The sequence below is a fragment of the Ovis aries genome, chromosome 2 (assembly GCF_016772045.2).
Source record: "Ovis aries strain OAR_USU_Benz2616 breed Rambouillet chromosome 2, ARS-UI_Ramb_v3.0, whole genome shotgun sequence".
In the NCBI taxonomy this organism is placed as follows: domain Eukaryota; kingdom Metazoa; phylum Chordata; class Mammalia; order Artiodactyla; family Bovidae; genus Ovis; species Ovis aries.
Genome location: NC_056055.1, coordinates 7,376,653 through 7,400,469, shown reverse-complemented (window position 1 = coordinate 7,400,469; position 23,817 = coordinate 7,376,653). Strand labels below are relative to the sequence as shown.

General features: G+C 51.1%; 1 protein-coding gene across 1 annotated transcript in view; it reads left to right on the top strand.

Annotated features, from left to right (window-relative positions):
- PAPPA (pappalysin 1) overlaps positions 1–23,817 on the top strand; it is a 263,247-nt gene that overhangs the window by 192,361 nt on the left and 47,069 nt on the right. Inside the window, exons 14-17 of the mRNA XM_015092957.4 lie at positions 874–1,042; positions 3,451–3,634; positions 15,036–15,246; positions 15,836–16,007. Of these exons, the coding sequence (XP_014948443.2) occupies positions 874–1,042; positions 3,451–3,634; positions 15,036–15,246; positions 15,836–16,007 (736 nt within the window). The remainder of the gene's footprint in view (positions 1–873; positions 1,043–3,450; positions 3,635–15,035; positions 15,247–15,835; positions 16,008–23,817) is intronic.

The following is a 23,817-nucleotide window of genomic DNA, read 5'->3' as shown; positions in this document are numbered from 1 at the left end:
TTAGCATGTATTCCAGCACATGGCAGGCACCCCAGACCTGTGATCAGTGCATGGAACAAGAGGCCAGGGCATGAGAGAAAGGAGGGCCCAGTGCTGCAGGGAGCTTGCCTGGGGACACGAGAAAGCTTCCTGTAGACTCCTTCATGGAGCTCAGACTTGAACAAGTAAATTCCTATTTGGCAGGAAGGTGGCGACGGCAGCTACAGTAAGATGCACGTCATGATCTCTGCGCAACTTTATGAACCATTCTGAAGTCACTTTACAGTTTATAAAAGACTTCTACCTTCAGGACCTCAGTTGAATCTCATGGAGCTATGGGTTAGCCGAATCTGGGAGTACACTGAAACTCAGAGAGGTGATGGACCTTGCCCAAAGTTAGACAGCTTGTAGGTAATAGAGCATAGATTTATCCATACCTTAGTGCCCTTATGTGCCAGGAATTCCACTCCATGCTTTGGCTCAACTATCTGATTTAATTCTCACAACGACCCCTGGAAGTGAGTGCTGTTATAAAATATGAAAAGGCTTTCATTCAGCTCAGTGCCTGGCAGATAAGAGACTCAACAAACACTTGCTGTAATCATAATAATTCCTGTTTTGCAGATGAGAAAATGAAGGTTCTACAGCATCTGCAGATTTGTAATTTGTGAGGCTTTTAAGATGTAGGATTTGGGCCCTGCTCTGTTTCCATAAACTGTGCTCTTAGTGATAAACTCTGGCCACTGCTCCTCCGGAGTCCTGTCCACTCTGTGTGTCTCCTGTGTCGGCCTCCTGAAATTTGGAGCGGAAGCCCATTAGCCTTTATCTTCCGGCTGGAGTGCATCGGTCCTGCGAGAAAGCGCCCCCTCACCCTCTTGTTCCCTTTCTCCTCAGCTGTGTGCACTTCGCATGTGAGGCTGCGGACTGCCCAACGCTGGCTGTGGAGAACGCTTCGCTCAACTGCTCCAGCAGTGACGGCTACCACGGTGCCCAGTGCACTGTGCGCTGCCGGACGGGCTACGTGCTGCAGATACAGCGGGATGACGAGCTCATCAAAAGCCAGGTGTGTGTGGGTGCTGGGCTCAGAGCCCCTCTCCAGCCCACGAAAGGCTGAGCGGCTGCCGAACCTGTTCTCTGCTGAATCCTCAGCATTTGAAGCACTGCTGCCACATAGTAGGTGCTCAATAAAGAGGTGTGGGTTGAGTGAAAGACTGCCTCAATCTGGGATTTCTGAGACAATCGTTCCTGTGCAGAGTAGTGATTCATACAAGAGGTACCAGCGTCCCCCATGTAGGTTGAAAATGAAAACTATGGGCTGAGCATGACTTTTGAACTGAAACCCTCACAGTCAGAACCCTGCTACAATTGAGTGGGCCGGTTTCAGAAGAGGTGAGCCCCCTGTCAGTGGGATGCTCATTCATTCATTCAAACCTCTGTGCACTGGGAACCAGATGCTGTACTGTGTGTGTGCTTAGTCGCTCAGTCGTGTCCAACTCTTTGTGACCCCATGGACTGCAGCCCGCGAGACTCCTCTTTCCATGGGGATTCTCCAGGCAAGAATACTGGAGTGGGTTGCCATTCCTTTCTCCAGGGGACCTTCCCAACCCAGGGATCGAACCCAGGTCTCCTGCATTGCAGGCAGATTCTTTACTGTCTGAGTCGCCAGGTATGCTGTACTAGGTGCTAGAGAAAAAATTCACTAAGATGAGCCTAGTTTTTCCTCTTAAGGAGCTTAGTGACTAGTGACCGGGAGCAGACAATGAGTGGGTAGTGGCCGTACTGTGTGATAAACATTGTGAAGGTAAGTGGGGGGTGTTGTGGAAGCACAGGGGCAGTCAAGGAAAGCTCCCTGGAAGAGGTGACATGAAAACTGAGAACTGGAGAGATAGGCAGAGGTCGCGCATTGCAGGGAGGGAAGGAGGCAGGCTCTGGGCATGGACAGGAATGTGTGGATGCCTGTTGGTGAGAAGGAGGGTACCACAGACAGACGTTTGTTTTACTGAACTTACCTAAGGAGTGAGGCTGGAGAGGCAAGCAAGGTGTGCATGGCCCTCCTAGCTTGGTCAGGGAGTGGGAGGGTCCTCTTTAGGGCAGCAGGGAGCTATTGAAGGAAGTGACGTGGTCAGATCATGGGTGATGAAGGTCCTTCCAGCAGCCCACATGGGTGTGGCTTGGAGTCCAGCCACGGGGGAGCCTTGGGAAGAGGGCTGAGTCCTGCACGAACATAGTGCCCTTGCGTGGACTTAGCTGTGCTGTAATGGTGCTTTCAGCCAATGTGGCTGTGGGGTCTCAGGTGGGTGTGGGGAGGAGCAGGGAATTAAGCCCTGAAATTTGGGGATTCCATGTACAGCCTCTTGTGGGACCCTGCCAACAGACTCCCCCTTCATGCTCTGGGGTCAAGGGCACATTCCTTATTGCTGGGAATGCCTGTTTGCACAGAGCTTCTGGACTTGCAAAGAGTCCCACCGAGGAGCTCCAGGGCCCTCAGTTGCTTAGACACCTGCTTCTGTGTGTCAGACACGGCAGGTCTGAACTCCTGTGAAAGCAATTAAGCTGGCTTTGGCAGTGAGGGACCTTTCATCCCTTTGATGGGTGCTGAAGAGGGGAACAGTATCCCATGCTTTTAAAATCCCAGCTCAACATCTGGCATCCTCGAATGCCTGGGATGTGGTGGCTTCCTCCTTGAATGGAGGCCCCCAGGGCTGGGCTGCCATGGACAGACCCTGCCTTAGCCCTACAGCCTGAACTTGCCCTCCTACCCCCAGCCAGGCTGTCTTCTAATTTGTGTCGAATCCCTGTTGACCCTTTCGTTTGCCTAGCCTCCTTCCTTCTTCACGCCCACCTCTCCCAGCTGTTGAAGCATCATATGTTGGAGCAGGGAGTGGCTCTTAGAGCAATGCTTGGCTTTGATGCCAAAAGGATAGCTCAAGTGAGGAAGGGGACTTGCCCACGATCTTGCAGCAGCCAGAACCAAATCCCATGCTCCCATCCCCCCAGGGTGATGCCCACTCTGTGCCAAGCATAATCCCCTCCTCTCTCCTAGGGCCAGGAAAAGATACAAAGGTTAACATCCAGCATCCCACTCTTGTGCTGTGTTTCAGAGGCTATTTTATGAAAGAAGTCCTCTGGCCCTGAGAAGTCTGAGCCTTAAGATTCACAGCAACACGATGGAAATAACTATCTGGGAGACTCTCCAGACAGCCGTGTGGAGCTGTGTCTTTGGGCTCGATTCCCACTTAGCCTTTGTCCAGCTTTGAAACTTGGAGCTAGTCATTTAATGTCTCCGAGCCTCAGTTTCAGCAGCTGTAAAGTGGGAACTGAAGTACCTCTTTCAAACAGTTGCTGGGATCCCGGAAAGGGAGCTAAATGTCAAGCATAGATCTCCGGGTGCTGTAGCCCAGGGGAGAAGGGTTTTCCCCATGGGTGGGTTTCCGCCTGCGGCATCTCACAGTGCCCGCCTCCATCTTCCAGGCAGGACCCAGCGTCACGGTGACCTGCACGGAGGGCAAGTGGAACAAACAGGTGGCGTGCGAGCCAGTGGACTGCGGCATCCCGGATCAGCACCACGTCTATGCCGCCTCATTCTCCTGCCTCGAGGGCACCACCTTTGGCAGCAAGTGCTCCTTCCAGTGCCGCCACCCGGCGCAGTTGAAAGGTACGAGACCCAGCGGCCACTTCCAGGTCCTCCCGTGGGGACTCAACACCAGGGCTTGGACAGGGTGTTATCTTTGCTTCTGATCCCTCCCACCTGTTCTATGCAACCCATCCATGCAAACTGCCTTGTTGTGCAGCTGGGGAGAGAGTAGAGTGTGGACAAGCATGGCCGCTGCTGCTGCTGCTGCTGTGTCGCTTCAGTCGTGTCTGACTCTGTGCGACCCCAGAGACGGCAGCCCACCAGGCTCACCCGTCCGTGGGATTCTCCAGGCAGGAACACTGGAGTGGGTTGCCATTTCCTTCTCCAGTGCATGAAAGTGAAAAGTGAAAGTGAAGTCCCTCAGTTGTGTCCAACTCTTAGTGACCCCATGGACTGCAGCCTACCAGGCTCCTCTGTCCATGGGATTTTCCAGGCAAGAGTACTGGAGTGGGTTGCCATTGCCTTCTCCGATGGTGTCTCTAAGATCTTCCAAATCTGGCAAAAGAGGAAAGAGAAACGCAGGAAGGGAGGGAAAGTAGAAGGAAAGAGGAGATTCTAAGAAAATAGCATCTGGAACTGATGTGACTAGTTCATTGGGTGGTGAGAGTCCAGTAAGTCTAAGAGGAAAGTATTATTATTATTTTAATTTCACGGAGGAGAAACTCAAGGTTCAGAGTTGAAAGAACTTGTCCAAGGCCATGCTTTCCCTGGAGGGCTCTGCCACGGGGCCCAGGTCTGTCTTTCTCCAAAGCCCACTGCTGCCCCTTAGGAAGGGCTAGCTCCAAAGGGAGTCACTCTAGGAGGTAAGAGCTAATGGGCATCTCCTGGGCTAGGTGCTGGGATATTCAGGCAAGCAGACATAGTCTGGCAAACTGGAGAAGAGGACTCATGTTGGAATGAGTGAGAGGCTGACCTGGGCGACCTAGACTCTCAAGATTAAAAGGGCTTTTCAACTAGGCAGGAGTAACTGCTTATTGGAAAGATGATGAACCTGAGAGCCAGTGATAGGGAGGTGGGAACTTGCACAGAATCACAGGGCAAGTTAGCAGCAGCATCAGAACTACACTCTTGGCTTCTAGTTGAGTGTTAGGTTTGGGCATTATACCCAGTTCTCAGAGGTACCAGGACTTTCCTTTGCTTGGTTTATTGGAGGAAACATTGCCCCTTCATCAGATAACCGAAATGATATCTCACTAAGCATGGGTCCTACCTTGGGATCCATCATGCTATACAGTGGGAATGAGCGGACTTCTGTGTGTTGTGTGGGGGTTTGGAGGTAGGTCTGTAAATTCCCTTCAACTTAGATGTCATATTGGAGAAGGAAATGGCAATCCACTCCAGTATTCTTGCCTGGAGAATTCCATGGGCGGAGGAGCCTGGTAGGCTACAGTCCATGGGGTTGCAAAGAGTCGGACACGACTGAGCAACTTCAGTTTCACTTAGATGTCATATTACAAATTCATGAGTTCCAGGCATTTGGATGATTGGAGAGGGTTGATAGTGTCTCTAAGTTTTCAATAAGATTTAGAACTTCAAAAGATTACTACACATAGTAAGACTCAATCTCAATAAAGTGTATAGACTGGGCAGCGGAATGCATTGATGAAAGTAAAACCACAAGAAATGTTTCTTTTAAGAAATGAGTGAAGGACCCAGCTATCTCACTAAACTGCCCCAGAAGAGAAGCAGAAAACACTTCCGCAATACATCCTTTCCTATTGTTCAGTTGCTCAGTCGTGTCTGACTCTTTGCGACCCCATGGACTGCAGCACGCCAGGCTTCCCTGTCCATCACCAACTCCCGGAGCTTGCTCAGACTCACATCCATTGAGTTGGTGATGCTATCCAACCATCTCATCTTGTCTCCCCCTTCTTCTCTTGCCCTCAATCTTTCCCAGCACCAATGTCTTTTCCAATGAGTCGGCTCTCTGCATCAAGTAACCAAAGTCCCCTCAAATTTTTAGCCAAGAAGATTTGAGTGTAAAAGTTGTAGACATTTTATTCGAGCTGCCCTAAAGATTGAGATCTGAGAGAGATGAAGAGACAAGTAGAAATTGCAAACCCTCCACCTTATCTGAGCCTGTTCCTGGCCCCATCTGCTCAGACACGGAGCTTATTAATAACTCCAGACTAGGATATCACACTTCCCCTCTGAGTCAGAGGTCATTGGGAAAGGGAGGTGTATAAATCAGCGTTGATTATTAGCCACAATGAGGGCTGCAATAGTAATCCTTTATCAAAGTGGTTCTCTTTCATTGCTTCTCTGCTGACTGTGGTGAAGGGGCGACCTCACTGTGGAGATGTGACCCTAGGACTGTCATTCTGATGGTGTTGATCCCCACTTTGCTAATCCCTTGAGAATACAGGGCAGCACCTCTCCAGTGGCCGCATTGACCCACTAGGCCCGCTGCCATACCATGCCCTTGGTTCTCAGCATCGTCGGATGCTCAGATTCCAGGCCCAATACTTTGGCTTGGGTCTGCTGCCAGCAAAGGCTGGGCAGAGGTCCTGGTCCTCTCTCTTGAGCTTGTTAATAATTCCTTGCTTCTTAAGCCAAAAGATAAAGTGAAAGTGTTAGTCGCTCAGTCATGTCCGACTCTTTGTGACTCCATGGACTATATAGCCTTCCAGGCTCTCTGCGCATGGAATTCTCCAGACAGGAATACTGGAGTGGATAGCCATTCTCTTCTCCAGGGGATCTTCCCAACCCAGGGACTGAACCTGCATCTCTAGTGTTTCCTGCATTGGCAGGCAGGTTCTTTACCATCTGGGCCACCAGGGAAGCCCAAAGTGAAAGTGTTAGTCCCCCAGCCATGTCCGACTCTGGGACCCCACGGACTGTAGCCCACCAGGCTCCTCTGTCCATGAAATTTTCCAGGCAAGAATACTAGAGTGAGTTGCCATTCCCTTCCGCAGGGAATTTTCCCAACCCAGGGATCGAACCCGGGTCTCCTGCACTGCAGGCAGATTCTTAACTGTCTGAACCACTAGGGGTGATCAAAACAAAATATTCCCCCATTTCTTGTTTGCTCCCCTTTACGCCCTGTGTTTTTCCTTCCCCACAGCAAGAGTTAAGCAAAAGGAGTGTGAGCTTTCATCTTTCATCAGATATAGAGGGATTGAACTCTTGGTTCTGCCCCAGCTGTCTGATCTCAGGAGATGAATTTCACATTGGGAGATGTTAGTAGATCCTGGAAGAGCAATTTCACATCCTTGAGCCTCAGTACTCTCATTCGTAAAATGGGTATAAAAGCATCCATGTTGATGGGTCATCAGTTCAGTTCAGTTCAGTTCAGTCGCTCAGTCGTGTCCGACTCTTTGCAATCCCATGAATTGCAGCATACCAGGCCTCCCTGTCCATCACCAACTCCTGGAGTTCACTCAGACTGAAGTCCATCGAGTCAGTGATGCCATCCAGCCATCTCATCCTCTGTCGTCCCCTTCTCCTCCTGCCCCCAATCCCTCATGAGGATTAAAAGAGATGGTATGAATAAAATTGCCAGGACCAGAGTAAGTACTTAGTAAATACTCATCTCCAAGAGGCAGTCCTGTGAGAATTAAGCAGTGGCTGCCCTCTTGGTCCCTGACCTCTTTATCCCATGGAGGTCTTAGTCCTGGGACCTGTGGAAACTTGCTCCATCCTCCACATTCCACTCAGGACCTAGAGGTTAATGTGCTTGGACCAGAAGCTTCCACCCAGGAGAAGCACTGAGTGTGGCCCCAAGACCAGTGTAACGCAGGTGTCAATAGCACCGCAAACACATCAGTCCCTTAGAATCCGGGCAAACTTTTCTCGAATATCCTGACTTCCTCTTAAGTTCTGAGCCTTCATCAAGGCACCCTGCAAGCCCACAGCTCTGGAGTCATTCCTGCCAGGGCCCTTTATCACATGGGTACTAACAGCACCCACTGCACCTACACACATGCACGAGGGAAAAAGTCCTCAAGTTTAAAAGAAAGGGCCTCAGTCTCAGAATCATAAATATTTAACTCAGTGGCTAAAAATGCATCGTTGCATCCTTGACCTTGTCAATTTCAACTCAACCGCATGAGGTGCACTGGCTGTTGATTCTGGAGTAGGGGTTCTAAAGCAAGCATGCCCTCTTCCCACAAAGATCTTTCCCGGGACTTTCCTGGTGGCCCAGCGGCTTAGACTCCATGCTTCCGCTGCAGGGGTGGGGGTGGGTTTGGTCCCTGGTTAGGGAACTAAGATTCCATATGCCATGCAGCTCAGCCAAAAAGAAAAAAAGTCTTTCTAAAAGGCCCACGGTCTACTTCTATCTAAGGCCCAAGATTTAAACTCAGTCAATTCACTAGTTTCCAGAAGACACTCTATACCGTGGAGCATTTTCTGATTTCTTAGACTCTACTGATGAGCGGAATGGCATGTCCTTCAGTGTCCAGCAGGTAACCTTCCTGCCAGCCCCCCACTCTCTTCCTCGCCCCTTACCTTCTCCCTCAGAGTCCTGTCCTGATCTTTGTCCCTCTAGGATTTTCACATCCTCTCTCAGGCAGAGACCCTTTCATCTTTCTCAGAAGCAGATAGCCAGACCTGGAGGATTCAACTTTATCCTCAGGGTCTCATCAAGGCATCTTTCCCACAAAAACAGGGTTACTGCCAAAGAGGACTTCTCACATCACTCCTAAGAGAAGCCTACTCTCCTCATCTTATGATCCTAGTATTTTGGAGATAGCAGGGGCTAGAATGTCTTCGGGTCGCAGCCCCGACTAGGTGTTAATGGTAAGTGGTAATTGCTCAGCCGTGTCTGACCCTTTGCGACCCCATGGACTATACTGTCCAGGGAATCCTCCAGGCAAGAATACTGGAGTAGGTTGTCATTTCCTACTCCAATAGTGGTTAATGTAAACCACTACCCAGTCCTTCCTGGGGACAGAGGAGCACCATGGAAAAGAAAACTTGCTCAAGATGCTAATGACGAAGTGATTAAGTGGCAAGAGGAAGCAACAGATTCCTTTTTCCTCTTAGATAATTCTTCTGTCTCCCTCATCCCCCACCTCCACCTTCACTTCACTCTGAACAGTGCTCAGGTTTCAAAAAATCAAGCGTATTCTCACCTCAGGGTTCTTAGCTGCTGCTCCAGAATTCCTTTGACCTTTTCTGAGCCGTGCCTCTCAACCTAGCTGTTGCTGTTCAGTGGCTAAGTCGTGTCTGACTCTTTGTGTCCCCATGGACTGCAGCACGCCCGGCTTCCCTGTCCTTCACCATCTCCTGGACTTTGCTCAAACTCATGTCCACTGAGTCAGTGATACCATCCAACCATCTTATCCCCTCTTGCCCCCTCCTCCTCCTGCCCTCAATCTTTCCCGGCATCAGGGTCTTTTCCAGTGAGTCGGCTCTTTGCATCAAGTGGCCAAAGTATTGGAGCTTCTCCAGCCAGAGCTGGGAGAAGCCAGAAGTCATCGTTTCATTTTGCCATGCAGAAACTGAGGTCCAAGAGAGGAAGACATTCATGCAAGGTCATGCATGCATTACCATGAGCACTGGGGCCAGAAATTGACCCAGGGGTCCCGACTCTAGAAGAGGTGCTCTCTGGCTAGGCATGCCGCTCCCAGCAATCTTGTGAAGTCATCTGACTTGCACATTCCCAGCCCTTCTGTTATGGCAGGTGTCCAACCCTCCAGGCTCTTTTCTGTCTCTAGGACAGTACCCATCCGTTATCCCTTACTGTGACTGCATCTTAGCACATTCTTCTCCTTTGTGTCTAACATGTGGGGCCTTTCAGCAAAGAAATTTGGAAGTGAGAGACACCATTCTGGACAGTGGGGACAGGAGGGCTGGTGAAATTACATGACTAGTTTTGCTTTTGAGATACTCCACACATTCATGTTTCTGGTTCCGTGAGGCTGTTCTCTAGACAGCAGTTCCTCTGTGGCCACGCACTTGGGTAAAAGCTCTGTAGTGTGGTCAAGAGGGCACTCAGGAGCCAGACACACCTGGGGTGAGTGCCAGCTCTAGTTTGAGAAGCTCACTTTTCCACTCGGGGTCTCAGTGTTCCCACCTGGAAAATGAGATTAAGGACACATTGGGTCACTAGAAGGATCAGGGATCAGGGAGCCGGGGCCGGTCATTCTTCCTGTGCCTACCGCAGGGACTCTACAAATGTGATCTGTCCTTACCCCAGCCCGGCAAGCTGTGTTTTTACTTTCTTAATTCACTGGCCAGTATTCTTCCACATCCTAAAGTATTAGAACTGGACAAGAACTTAAAGATGTCTTTGGTCTAGGGCCAGAGAAGTCAGGTGACTTGTTCAAGGTCACAGTAAATTCATAATGCTCCCAGCTTCCCCGGTAGCTCAGTGGTAAAGAACCTGCCTGCATTGCAGGGGACTTGAAGGAGATTCAGTCCCTGGGTTGGGAAGATCCCATGGAGAAGGAAATGGCAGCCTGCTCCAGTGTTCTCACCTAGAGATCCCCTTGGACAGAGGAGCCTGAGGGGCTATAGACCAAGAAGTCGCAGCGTCGGATAGCGCTGAGTGGCCAAACAACAGTGTACACTCAACAAATGGAAACGTAGGACTTCCCGTATGCTTGGCTGGAGAAGGAAATGGCAGCCCACTCGAGTATTCTTGCCTGGAGAATCCCATGGACAGAGGAGCCTGGTGGGCTACAGTCCATGGGGTCACACAGAGTCAGACACAACTGTAGCGACTTAGCATGCATGCAAGCATGTCTGCTTGGCACTAGGGTAGGTCCTGGGAATAAAAGAATGAGCAAGCTGCAGTCCCAGCCCTTAGGATGTGGGCGATGCCAGCACGGTCGACGAGGCATTAAGAAAACAGACCTAGATCTCCCGTCATTTCCCTCCTTTGATTCTGCTCTAGGTTAGTTTCACTCTTAAAGGTATTCTCAAAGAGATGTGATCTTCTGGGCTCTCTTTACAGCAAAATAATAAAAGTAGATATATTTCTTTTGATAGTACATTTGGAATCATGTTAATACTCACTGGAGATTGAAATTCCCTTAGCCACATTTGTAGACAGTCTGAGCAAGATTTGTTTCCTTGACTTTGAAAGATGAACAAACAAAAGAACAGGGGCATATCACTCTCTGAAACCTAGTCTCCGCCCTCAGCATCCTTACCCTCAGCCAGGGACTGCAGGCTCAGAAATGCCTTCACCACGTGTGCAGAGTCACGCTCCCCCAAGAAGCAGAGGGAGACGTGGAGACGATAGAAGCATCAGGGCTTCTCTGAAGCCACTGCCCTGTGGACAGCTGGACTCAGTCCCTCTGGGAAGCATGGGAACCGGGGCAGGATTAGTCCTCTGAGTTCCTGTAGTGCGGGCAGTTGTTGTGTTAATGCACCAGCCCCTTCACTGGTTTGGGCGCTGCTTCTGTGAGCATTGACACCTCAGCGCTGTGAGCCTGCCTTGCATGCGGACCAAACACCGCTGATCAGAGCGAAAGACCTCCAGCATAAACAGCTGCGGGGGCATTAGGCGTCCTTCAGCATATAGAGGTCAGGGCCAAGGGCACGAGGGAAGGGCGTGGACAGCTGCGTCCTACCCTGCTTTCCTCAGAGCCACATGGAGGCTGCAGGGTGGGGGCACAGCTAGGGCCTGGAAATGCTGATTCTGCGCACTTGAGGGTCTGCCGTGGTGTGGGGCATGTCCATGGTCCTGAATCGCCAGTTCTTGTGTTAGCCTTCTTCTGACTGCGGTGCTCAGCTAACTCCTATTTACCCTGTCAAAGAATGTACATTTCTAGTCTGCATTTTCTCTCTTGCTTAACCTGTTACGATTTTTCTCTTAGCTCACCACCAGGGAACCACACTGTCCACTTCACAGTCTAGGGTTTGCATAGCTGATAGGGTGTACTTGTAAAGCATCTCGACCCTTTTTCCAGAGGTGTTTTATCCTTCCTAGGAAATTGAAAGAGGGTATGCTCCCCTTATCTTTTGTGGCTCCCGGTCCCCACTAAGCTCTTGCTAAACCCAGGCACTCCAACACGGCCTTCATCATAAGACCATGCAAAAATAATAATAATAATAATAGTAATCCAGTTTACAATCTCTGGTGTGCTGGAGCCGTCTCTGCTTCTGTAGAAACCAAATGAGTCCCTCTTCCACACCCTTTATTCTTTTTACTCGAGGTAGAGATATCTGTGGTGTGCAGTGTCCCAGCTCGTCACATGGAGTCCTCTGTGTGGCTTACAGACCCTAAGTTGTCTTGGGCTCCCCAGGAGACTCACACAGATACGAGAGGAGGAGGAGGAAAGTGAGCAGGGAAAGAAGCAGCAGAGGAGCCTACATAGGCTCTCATCTTTCTTCTTTTTCCTGTTTTATTTCTCTCCATAGTTCTTTCCACCTTCTACACACCAAATAGTTTGCTGTTTTAAAAAGGTAATTTCTTCTCCATATCCCACTAGAATATAAGCTCCAAGAGGGCAGGGTTTGGGGTTTGTTTTGTTCATTGCCTTGCCTCGACATAGACAAAAGTAGCTGGCGCATCAGTTCAGTTCAGTTCAGTTCAGTTGCTCAGTCGGGTCCGACTCTTTGCGACCCCATGAATCACAGCACGCCAGGCCTCCCTGTCCATCACCAACTCCCAGAGTTCACTCAGACTTGCGTCCATCGAGTCAGCGATGCCATCTCATCCTCTGTCATCCCTTAATCCCCTCCTGCCTCCAATCCCTCTCAGCATCAGAGTCTTTTCCAATGAGTCAACATAGTAAGCACTAAATAGATGCTTGTGGAATGAATAGAGTGTGTGTGTGCTAAGTCACTTCAGTCGTGTCTGACTCTTTGCAACCCTATGGACTGTAGTCCACCAGGTTCCTCTGTCCATGGTGATTCTCCAGGCAAGAATACTGGAGTGGGTTGCCATGCCCTCCTCCAGGGGATCTTCCCAACCCAGGGATCGAACCCACATCTCTTACATCTCCTACATTGGCAGGTGGGTTCTTTACCACTAGCATCATCTGGGAAGCCCCGAATGAATGGAGGTTCTCATGCAACTCCTGTGATCCTTTCAGAGCTGCTCCTAAAGGCAGAGATTTAGAGAAGGGAGAGAGGAAGGAGAGAGAAGGAAACATGGGAGGGAGGGAAGAGCATCAAGGAAATCGGTAGCATTTTCCCGAGCACTATTCATCCACATTGTTTCATTTCATCTTCTCATCACCCTGAAAGGCAGGAGCAATTGCTTTCTTTCTATAGATAGGAGATTTGGGGTTTGGCTGTCTCAGAACAGAAAACAGAGTCTCTGCTAAGCAGGTTTAGCCAACTTTCCACTAAAAACGACAGCCGTCTTTGTAGTTACACAAAACCAGCTTTAAACTCCACTCTTGTCTTTTATTAACCAGAGAACCTGGTCAAGTCACTTGCCTCTCTAAGTCTCTGCTTTCAAATACAAGTTGTCGCCCTACTAAGAGCACTGTGTGAGGATAAATGAGATCACACAGCAGAAGTGCTTGGTTGTAACTGATCAGTAAATGTCAGTCTCACCCTGATCACCCCTCTGATTCCTAATCCCCGAGCTTCCCATGGGTTGGAGGCAACCCACTCCAGTATTCTGGCCTGGAGAATCCCCATGAACAGAAGAGCCTAGTGGGCCACAGACCATGGGGTTGCAAAGAGTCGGACACAACTGAGCAACTAAGCACACAAGCTTCTATCAGAGTCGACCAGGAGCTCTGATTTCAGGGTGCTGTGTGACCTGCAGCTGCAGGAAGGAGCTCCTCCTCACCCCTCCTCCTCCACGGGAGCCTCCCTCCTCCAGCCCTGGTTGTCAACACCTGTCAGGAATAACTGGGAGGAAGAGGGTTTGGTTGGGAGCCCCAAGTTTCAGGTCCGTCTCCAGTTGTCTTGGGGAGATTCTGGGCAGGCTGTGTGTGTCAATAACATAGGAAAAAGGGAAAAACATAGGGAAAAACCTGACTCTCCGTGTTTCACTTTTATTTGTGACATCTCACACCAGGCCAGCTTCCCCGTGGCAGTCAGCATGCCTCCTAGAGCTGGCATGGGCTGTGGAGAAGTGCTCAGCTCTCAGCTGCTTTGGCAAAGCTTCACTGGATACTGGGGCCTGAGAAGAAAGTCCAGCCTCCAGACACCACGAGGCTGCCACTTCCAGGCATGCGGGGGCTCAGTCAAATACAGGGACGCAGGGCCCAGAGAGGGAGTGGCAGCTGCAGGTCACACAGCACCCTGAAATCAGAGCTCCTGATCGACTCTGATAGAAGCTTGCGTGCTTAGTTGCTCAGTTGTGTCCGACTCTTTGCAACCCCATGGTCTGTGGCCCACTAGGCTCTTCTGTTCATGGGGATTCTCCAGGCCAGAATACTGGAGTGGGTTGCCATGCCCTCCTCCAGGGGATCTTCCCAACCCAGGGATCGAACCCAGGTCTCCTGCATTGCGGGCAAATTCTTTACCAACTGAGCCACCAGGGAAGCCCAAGAATACTGGAATGGGTAGCCCATCCCTTCTCCAGGGGAACTTCCTGATCCAGGAATCAAACCAGGGTCTCCTGCACTGCAGGCGGAATCTTTACCAGCTGAGCTATCAGGGAAGCTTACTCTGCCAATTACTGGAAAGCAAGTTTCTTCATCTCTGGACCCAGATGCAAAGCAGGGAGGATGAAGGGTGGACTAAAAAGATGTGCAAAGTGAGAGCTGCAAGTTAAGTTTTATTGGAGGCAAAATGAGGATGGCAGCCTGGGAGGCAGTGCTTCAGAGAGCTCTGAGGGACTGCTCCAAAGAGACAATGGGGAAGGTTAATATATAAGATTTTGGTGAAGGGGGAGTTCAATGTAATCAAGTTCTTACTTTATAAAAGGTTTTCTGTTAGTCATGAGGAACTGATGTCATCATGAAGGGATTTAGTGATTTACTAGGTATGAAGACATCCAAGGATTGGGATCATGAAATCAGTTCCTGAAAATATCTAACTATCTAAAGACCTGTTCCACCAGTTTCTTTGGAGCACAGAGTGCCTCACCCTCCTCCCTGAGTCCCCCTTGGGGTGTGTTGAAGGTCAGGTCGGCGGCTGCAAGAGCATAGGGTTCAGTCTCTGCCCAGGCAGGTGGCAGATGCCTTGTTGTCCAGTCGCTGGCACATACTCGTGCCAAGTGCCCATTGGTAGTTGACAAGGATCGTGAAGGTCCCTTGTCTATGTGATATAAGAGGTTTCAGAATCAGAAGTCAGGAGCCTTGACTTGGATTCACTGTAGACATGGCGTACATCGCTCCCCACATTGTGTCTCCCCCTTTTTTTTTTCTTTTCTCTTCTATTTTGTGGCAGCTCTTTCTTCTCCCTAGACTCCTCAGCCGAAGGTGGAAGGGTCTGGAATTACACGTGCAAGTGTCTCTGATTCTTCAAGCTGGCTTGAGTCGAGGCAGCACGTGGATTAGCTGGCCAATCAGAGCCTCCCCACCTCCTACCTCCACTAACCCTGCCTGCCTGTGTCCTATAGGCAACAACAGCCTCCTGACCTGCATGGAGGATGGCCTGTGGTCCTTCCCGGAGGCCCTGTGCGAGCTCATGTGCCTGGCTCCACCGCCGGTGCCCAACGCCGACCTCCAGACGGCCCGGTGCCGCGAGAACAAGCACAAGGTGGGCTCCTTCTGCAAGTACAAGTGCAGGCCTGGATACCACGTGCCCGGCTCCTCCCGGAAGTCAAAGAAGTAAGTGCGGCTGCAGAGGCGAGCTCCCGGCGGCTGGAGCCAGCGGGGGGACAGGGAGAGCCAGGTCTATCTAGTTAGAAGAAGTGCTCACTGCTCTGCCCACCATTCATCGCGTGCTCTTCCCTGGGAATCTGGAGGGACATTGTCATCAGCTGCTTGCTGACTGTGTGACTTCTCAGGGCCTCTACTGTTGAGCGATACGATGGGGAGGATGGTAACAGTCACTGCGTAAGATGGTTGTGAAGGATGAATGAGGGTGCCTGGTGCACAGCAAATGGAGGGTATCCATGCCATCCCTGTGTCAGCCCCATCAGCGCCCCTGGAAGGAAGTCGGGGGAAACGGGCCAGCAGGGCTTGATTTTATTTCAGTCCACGTGAAACTCTTGCTCGGCCCTGGGAAAAGGGTTCTGTGAACGTTTACCTTAACCCCTCCTCACTCCCTCCGCCACGCAATAGGATGAGCAGGGACTCAGGAATCAGAAAGGTACGTGTGAGGCCAGCTGGCTCCAGAGACCGTGGCTGTTTGGGTAGAGCGTGGCTGCAGCCGTTTGGTCCTTGAGATGTCTCTACTTTTCTCTCTTCCTGAAAGACGGGCCTTCAAGACCCAGTGTACCCAGGATGGCAGCTGGCAGGAGGGAGCTTGTGTTCCTGTGACGTGTGACCCTCCTCCACCGAAATTCCATGGGCTGTACCAGTGCACCAACGGCTTCCAGTTCAACAGCGAGTGCAGGATCAACTGTGAAGACAGTGATGCCACCCAGGTGAGGCTCCTTGAATTTGGGGTCATCGCTTAGACCCCTTTCCCCTCTGTTTACTAAAGACCAGCCAGGATTTGAGAACCACATCCTCCAGAGACTCCATGTGGATGCCAGAATTGTGTAATAGCGGTATCACCCATGCAGAAGTTTAGGAGCTGGGTTCTCACCATCTTTCTTTGTAATCTCTCTGAACCTCATGGTCCTACCCATCACACTGCATATTATTGGCTCAGAGATTCTTAGCTTCGAAAAAAAAAAATCTCAGTATCAGGAACCTTATGAAAGAAATCATAAGTGAAATCCTGATGTCTGAACTTGATCCAAGGTAGGGAGTGACTGAGACTGTTTTGTTGACTTTTTACCACCATCGCCAGTTACATTGCTCTGAAATATGTAGAATCATGATTTCCACTACCTGGAGCCATCAGTAGCTCCTCAAGTATTTGGAGAGAGGGAGCCATGTTTAGACTAGATGTACAGTTTTGAGACTATTAAAGAAGGATGGAAGGAGATGGAGGGGACTGAATCTTATTTCAATCCATGTGTAACTGAGACAGAGTCCAGCGCTCCCACTAGCCCTGCTGAGGCAGTTCTGTGAATGGCATTTCCTTAATCTTTACACACACCCACCTCCACCCACTAAGACAGGTAGGGAATCAAGAATGGGAAAGAGAATGAGGAACCAGCTGGCTCCAAGGAAGACTTAGGTCCACAGGGAGCTCCAGCCCTGAGAGAACCCACCACTTAGGGTGGATGCCTCAAGCCCCATGACTCAGAGGTGGGCAAGGATCTTTACTCAGGTGAGGCCAGAGTTCAGCCAACTGGGCCCCAGTGGAAGGATCACCCTCTTGTCAGTCCTTATTGGGTATTTAGTTCAGTTCAGTTCAGTTCAGTAGCTCAGTTGTGTGCAACTCTTTGCAACCCCATGAACTGCAGCATACCAGGCCTCCTGTCCATCCCCAACTCCCTGAGTTTATCCAGACTCATGTCCATTGAGTCCGTGGTGCCATCCAACCATCTCATCCTCTGTCATCCCATTCTTTTCCTGCCTTCAATCTTTCCCAGCATCAGGGTCTTTTCAAATGAGTCAGCTCTTCGCATCAGGTGGCCAAAGGATTGGAGTTTCAGCTTCAGCATCAGTCCTTCCAATGAACACCCAGGACTGATCTCCTTTAGGATGGACTGGTTGGATCTCCTTGCAGTCCAAGGGACTCTCAAGAGTCTCCTCCAACACCACAGTTCAAAAGCATCAATTCTTCAGCGCTCAGCTTTCTTTATAGTCCAACTCTCACAACCATGCATGACTACTGGAAAAACATCTAGCAAATACTAGACACTGTCGGAGCAGCATCCTCAACTCTTTTTACTCACATTCCCACGTGCAGATAGCCGCTGACTTCTGTCCATTCCGAACTCCTGAACTGCCCTTATCTATGTCCAAGGCCACCAGCCTAACTCAGGCCAGGAGCACCAGCCTCCCGGCCTGCGTGCAGCTTCCCGACCGCCCCCCTGCCCTCTCCTTGCCACTCCAGCGTACTGTCCACATCGCAGCTAGAGCGGCTTGTTGAGAGCACACATGTGACCGTGACAGTTCCCCTGCTCAAAGTCCTTTGTGAACCAGCGACCCCATCTCCCTTAGAGTAAGTCTCACCTCTGCATTCAGCTTATCTCCCCATCACAGTAAGACAGATCTTCCCCTTCACCTGGGTGTTCTCTGTGAAAGAAGCCCTGCCACCTTTTCCAGCCTAACTGTCCTTCACCGTTCAGCCCACACACCCCTTCTTCCAGGAACCTTTTCCTGCCCCTCCCACTGTGGGCTCAGTGCCCCTCCCTCACAGCACTGGCCGCGCTGCATTGTAATTCATTTCACGCTCCCCCACTAGATTTTGGGGCTTCCCAGGTGGCTCAGACGGTAAAGTGTCTGCCTGCAATGCGGGAGATCTGGGTTCGATCCCTGGGTTGGTGAGATCCCCTGGAGGAGGAAATGGCAACCCACTCCAGTACTCTTGCCTGGAAAATTCCATGGACGGAGGAGCCTGGTGGGCTGCAGTCCAAGGGGTTGCAAAGAGTCAGACATGACTGGGCGACTTCCCTTTCGCTTTCACTAGGTTTTGAGATCCCTGACCACAGCTTTGCTCTTCCCTGTGTTTTCAGCACTGGGGGCAGTGCCGAGCACCTAGTAGGTGCTCAGGAAGTGACAGGGCTTGACCCCTGCCATGGATATCCAGGCCGCTCTCCTCATTTTCCAGTTGAGACAGTCACTCAGCCATCCAAGGTGATGCAGCTGGTGTCGGCTGAATCAGAATCGGAACCTGGTCCCCCAACTGTGGACAGTGGGCAGACCCAGTCCAGGAGGCAGTCCCTGTAGGGCAGGCATGCTCAGGACTCCTGTCTGTGGACTCGGGTCCTTCCCTTCCTCGGCTGCCAGGGAGGCAGAAGCCCGGCCGGAACGAGCAAAGGCCAGAGATTACCACGGCCCTGCGCAGCTGATCAACTTCCCTCTCACTCGCTTACATAAAGCTGTTGCTAACAGTTACCCAAACTGCTGAGCCAGATGCTATTCTGGCTGTGGTCATGTTATCAAACTGAAACCCAGTCTGCCTGGGGCCTGCCAAGTACCTTTCATGGCCAGTTTGTATTTAAAGGAGAGGAAAATGTAAATTTATCAGACGACTCAAGCAGTCCTGTTTGGCAACTGGCGGGGAGGCCAGACGCTAAGGAGCAGGGTATTGCTTGCCGGCTAAGGAATGAGGGAGCGCGTGCCAAATGGGCTCCTAATACAATTGACGTTTCTAGTTTGTACTGCAAATGAATTTCCTCTACCCTCAGACCGGGGGCCTGGGAGCCAAATCTAGTATTCACCTCAGATCCCCTCTCGCTGCCTGTAAACACAGTCGAAGTGTACGGCGCAGAGTATCTTGAATCGAACAGCGTTTATATAGAGCGGGAATTCTTTGCTTTCCAAACAAGCTCCAGATCCTGGCAGGGGAGGACAGGGGCTGTTGTAGGGGAGGTTCACATACTCCTTCTCACTGCCACTAAAAGCAAATGAACAAATCAAACCTCAACTTCATACATTCCTAGGGAGCCCCTGTGATGCTGGATCCAGACTCTGAGTTTGAATCTTGGCTTTACCACTTACTAGCTGGGGGACTTGGGCAAGTTATTTAACTCTTTAAGCTTCAGTTTCCTTAGGCGTAAAGTGGAGGAGGGGAAGTAACTCTGGCTACCTCTTAGTTTATTTGTGAGGATTAACTGAGGCAGTGGAAGTAGGGTAGGCCTGTGGAATTGTGCAGTGCACAACCTGTGCACACCTCCCATACGTATAATGCCTTCCCAAGCAGGGGCAGCTTCTAGGTTCAGGATCATCACATGCTTGCCCAAGGATGCAAGGCTTCCTAGAGGAAGTCCCAAGCCCGTATGATATTAGAGGTAGGCTGGACCTCAGGGTTTTCCCATTGCAACCTGCTTATTTTATAGGTAGGACCACTGAAGCTCAGAGAGGGGAAACACCAAACCCAAGGTCACACAGCAAGTTGGTAGGAGAGTCAGGTCTCCTAGCCAAGTCATTGCACAAACAACTTTTTCTGCCCAGCCCTACTCCTACAGCTGCGTGGCTACACGTCACCCCTGTATCTCACTGGGAGGAAGCAAAATGCACGTGAGGCCTTTGACCAGACAAAGAGGCAGGTAATAAACAACAGCTGCGATTTATTGAGCGTGTACTCTATGCAAGTCTGGGCTAAGTGCTTTGTATGGACATTTAAGCCCCACAGTGTCTGGCATTGCTGTCCATTTTGCAGGTGAGGAAGGTGTGGTTCAGGGAGCTGAGGTGTCTTGCCCACCTCATACAACTAGGAGGAAGTCCAGGCAGAACTGAGGTCACTGTTATCAGGTCAGCCGCCTCCTTTGTATCTTGTGGTTCACTGTGTAGATGGTTGGATGGCATCACCCGCTCAGTGGACCTGAACCTGAGCAAAGTCCGGGAGACGGTGAAGAACACGGAAGCCTGGCGTGCTGCAGTCTGTGGGGTCGCAGAGTCGGACACGACTGAACAACTGAGCTGAATTGCTCCGTTGCTGTCATATTCTCTCTGCCACTGTTTTATTTCCATTTCTGCTAACTAGAAGTCTGGGTCTCCCTTTCTGCGCATCTCCCAGCCTCTCCTCCCCATCTCCGCTCCCCTGTACTGTAGGAAAGCACAGAGGCTTACGGGGAAAAGCCTGGCTCCGGCCCTGCTGCCTCTCTATTCTGGCAGCTGCCATTACTCAAATGCGGGTAATGCTTGGGCTGATGCTAAAGTTCCCTTTGAGACAGTGCAAGAGAGTGGTTAAGAGCTCAGCTAAACTTTAGAGAGCCTGATCTGTGTGTTAAGCTATAAATGCTTCACATAGCCTAACTCACTGATCCCCATGATGACTTTCTCAGGCAGTGAATTCCAGGCTCATTTAACAGGAAACCAAAGCATAGAGACGTTAAGGAACTTCCCCAAGTCTACACAGTGGGAAGGTTGCAGAGATGGAATTGGAACCTGGGAAGTTTAACTGAAGTCCAAACTCTTAACCATCACACCAGCATCATTTAAAACCTCACCTTTTCACTTCCTAGCTGAGCCTCAGTTTTCACAGCTGTAAAAAGGGCATGATTTCCACACTAACTGCACTGTTAACAGCATTTTTAACTGTGTGTAAAACACTGGCACGTAGCAGATATTTGACACTGTATTATATGCCTGTGGCTTTGGGGGGACCCGTGTAGTTAAAGAGGAGAAAGCGTAGTATGTTGAGAAAGCATAGTATGCTCCTTTTACATTTGTGTTTATTTATTCATTTGGGGCTGTGCTTGCCTTTCGTCGCTGCACGGGCTTTCCTCCAGCTGCGGCGAGGTGGGGGCGCCCTCCAGTCGCGGTGCACAGCTCTCAGCAGCCCCTCTTGTGCAGAGCAGGGGCTTAGGGCACTCGGGCTTCGGTAGTTGCAGCCCAGGCTCCAGAGCACAGGCTCCCTCGTTGCGGTGCATGGGCTCAGTTGCTCCGTGGCACGTGGGATCTTCCTGGATCAGGAACCGAACCTGTGTCTCCTGCATTGGCAGGCAGATTCTTTACCACGGAGCCACCAGGGCAGCCCCACACAGTATGCTTTTCTGCAGATGGAGGCACAGGCACAGAGAGACAAGACCCTTTGCTGAGAGGTGCTCAGCCCTCTGGTGATAAACTTCACCCTAGCACGCAGCACTGCGCATTCTGAGATGCACAGTGGGTCCCCCGGCCTCCGGTCTTCCCAGGTTGGATCCTCAGTGTCAGTGGGTCCAGTGGGTCCCCAGGGCGCTAGTCTTCCCAGATTGGATCCTGTGCGTTAGGCCTTCTGTGGTCACACTGGGCTCAGCAGCATGGCTCTGCTCCGAGCATCTGCACCCAGGTGATAGGCAGCCCTAAGTGCACAAAAATCTTTTCCCAAAGGAGGACATGAAATCCAGAGAGGCTCCGGGAAGTCTGCCATGTAGAAGGCACTGCAGGGCGAAAGGTGTGGGGGTGGGAATCAAAAGAAGTGTGCAGGAGAGACAGATGACCACAGACTCAAAGGAAGGTTGTGTGCAGAGCAAGAGAAGGGGCTGGGCGTGCCATCTGGGTCCCATGGTAGAAGCCCTGGCTGGTGGCCCTCCAGCAAGCCTGAATTGAAAGTGCAAGGTATCTTATCAGAAGGACTCTATCCTTCAGTCAGCAGCAGAAAGTGCCAGATGAGCTGGGCAGGAGGGAGAGAGACCAGATGCAGCAAGACCAGAGCGCCTTTATGCTTCCCTTTTCTGTAGTGGCGCCTCCCCGGCGTGAAATTCCCTGCGCAGATTCCAGCCGGTCCTAATACATTCTCTGTTGCAAACCCAGCTCCCAGCCAGCTCTGGCCCACGCAGTGCTGAGGTCTGCAGCCCTTCAGGGGCTGGAGGCCAAGTGCACCATAGGCCAAGGCTCCAGGAAATTGGGGTCAATTTCCTACTCCCCCGAGGGCCCAGCAGAATCACGGGGCCTGGGGCTCTGGGAGGGAGAGTCGGGGTTCTCTGAAGCCATAGAAAGTGGCCTAAACTTTCCCCGCGCTCACACGGAACCTCTGGGTGGACTCAGCAATCACCCCACAGCTGTGGGCGTGGGATGGGCCACCCTTCTCCGTGGCCACAGAGGTTTCCACCGCCACCAGATCCTCCTCATGCTGGCCCACGTGAGGCCCAGAGAGGGGCCCCTTTCTCTCTAAATCCCAGCTCCTTACAGCTGTTTTCTCAGGGCAGCTCCAGCCTGCGTCAGCCCTTTCCAAAGTTTGTTTTCTCACGCGTGCACTTGCTCATTTATTCATGTATTCACTCATTTCTTCATTTACTCATTTATTTCCTCACCCATGCATTTCTCTTCTTACTTTTTAAACAAATTCATTCCGCATCTCTGTACTTACTCATTCCATCTTTTGTTAAACTGTTCCTGAGTGAACGAAAATACCTATTGGGTGATGTGTGAATGGGCCATGTAGCTGGGACCTGTTAAGTACTGTGGAAGGCCCCCAGGGGTGCAGGGGTGACCCAAGAGGGTACCATTCAGGAGGGAACAGATGATTAAGAGGCAGCGGGTGTCAGAGACCTTCGGCTAGTACAATGGGCAGGCCTGGGGCTGGCATTAGGACGGGATGCTTCTGCCAGAAAGTTCTGTGCCTGTGTTTGGATAAGGGGGTTGGGGGAGGAGACAGAGCAGACAGAAGGTGCAACTTGTGCAGAAGAAGCCTGGCCAGGTGAACCCTCACGTGGGGCATTTGAGAATGCAGGCAGTGGACGATGCTCAGGGTTGGCAGTCGTGCTGTGGGGAGCAGGGAGCTGGAGAACTGGGCGGAGCTGAGGCTGTGAGGGCTCGGGAGGCCTGAATGGGGGCTGAAGGGCTGGAGAGGAGTCGTTCCACAGGTCTTTTTGCTGGTGGGGCACAGTCAGCTCCTCTGGTCTTATGTAGAGTTTCCTTTTTTTTTTTAATCATAAACTTAAAAGAAGGGGACAATATACAGCTTGTTCTCAGATAGGTGGACTCTCTGTGCAGAAACTATTAATGTCTGTGGTTCTCCATTTCCCAGGAGGTAGAGCCCAAACTTCATAAGTGGATGTTTAAGGCCCCTACCTGCCTGACAAGCTCATCCTGCCCCATGACCTCCTGCTCAAACTTTCTCATGCCCTTTGGCTTCCACAGATGTTTTGTTTTGCCTGATTCTGCATACACACCCTTGAAAACTCTTTTCCATCTATCACCTCCTCTCAGAAGCCTTCCCTGCTTGCCCCTCACATCCCGTTTCCCTCCCCGTGTGCACACAAGCATGGTCACTGGGCACGGTCATACGGATGTTGGTGGCAGCTCACGACTCTCTGGCCATCTCTCTGGGGCAATTACTGGCTGACTTCACATCTGGGCCTCACCTGGAATGGACGCTAAGGAATGGTCTTTGGATTTGGGGATGGTTCTGAAACTTCAGCAAAGCTGGACCTTCTGTTAGAAAGTTAGTGGAAAGTGGCTCGTTTGTGCATGGCTTTGTGGAAGACTGAGAGATGGGATATTGCCAACTGTAAAGACTCGGAGGGAGGGAGCATATAGAAGCATCCTCATGCTACCCTCTCGGTGTCATTATTGCTGGAATGGAATGGAGTGGAAGGAAGGAAGGACGGAGGGAGGGGAAGGGAGGGGAAGGGATGCTCTGGAAGAGAAAGCTTCTCAGGGGGCTGGGGCCTGGGATTTTTTCTCATTGACTGAGATGAAGCAAGCTTTGGAGTATGCCTGGGGTGAAAGTGGAAAGTGATAGTT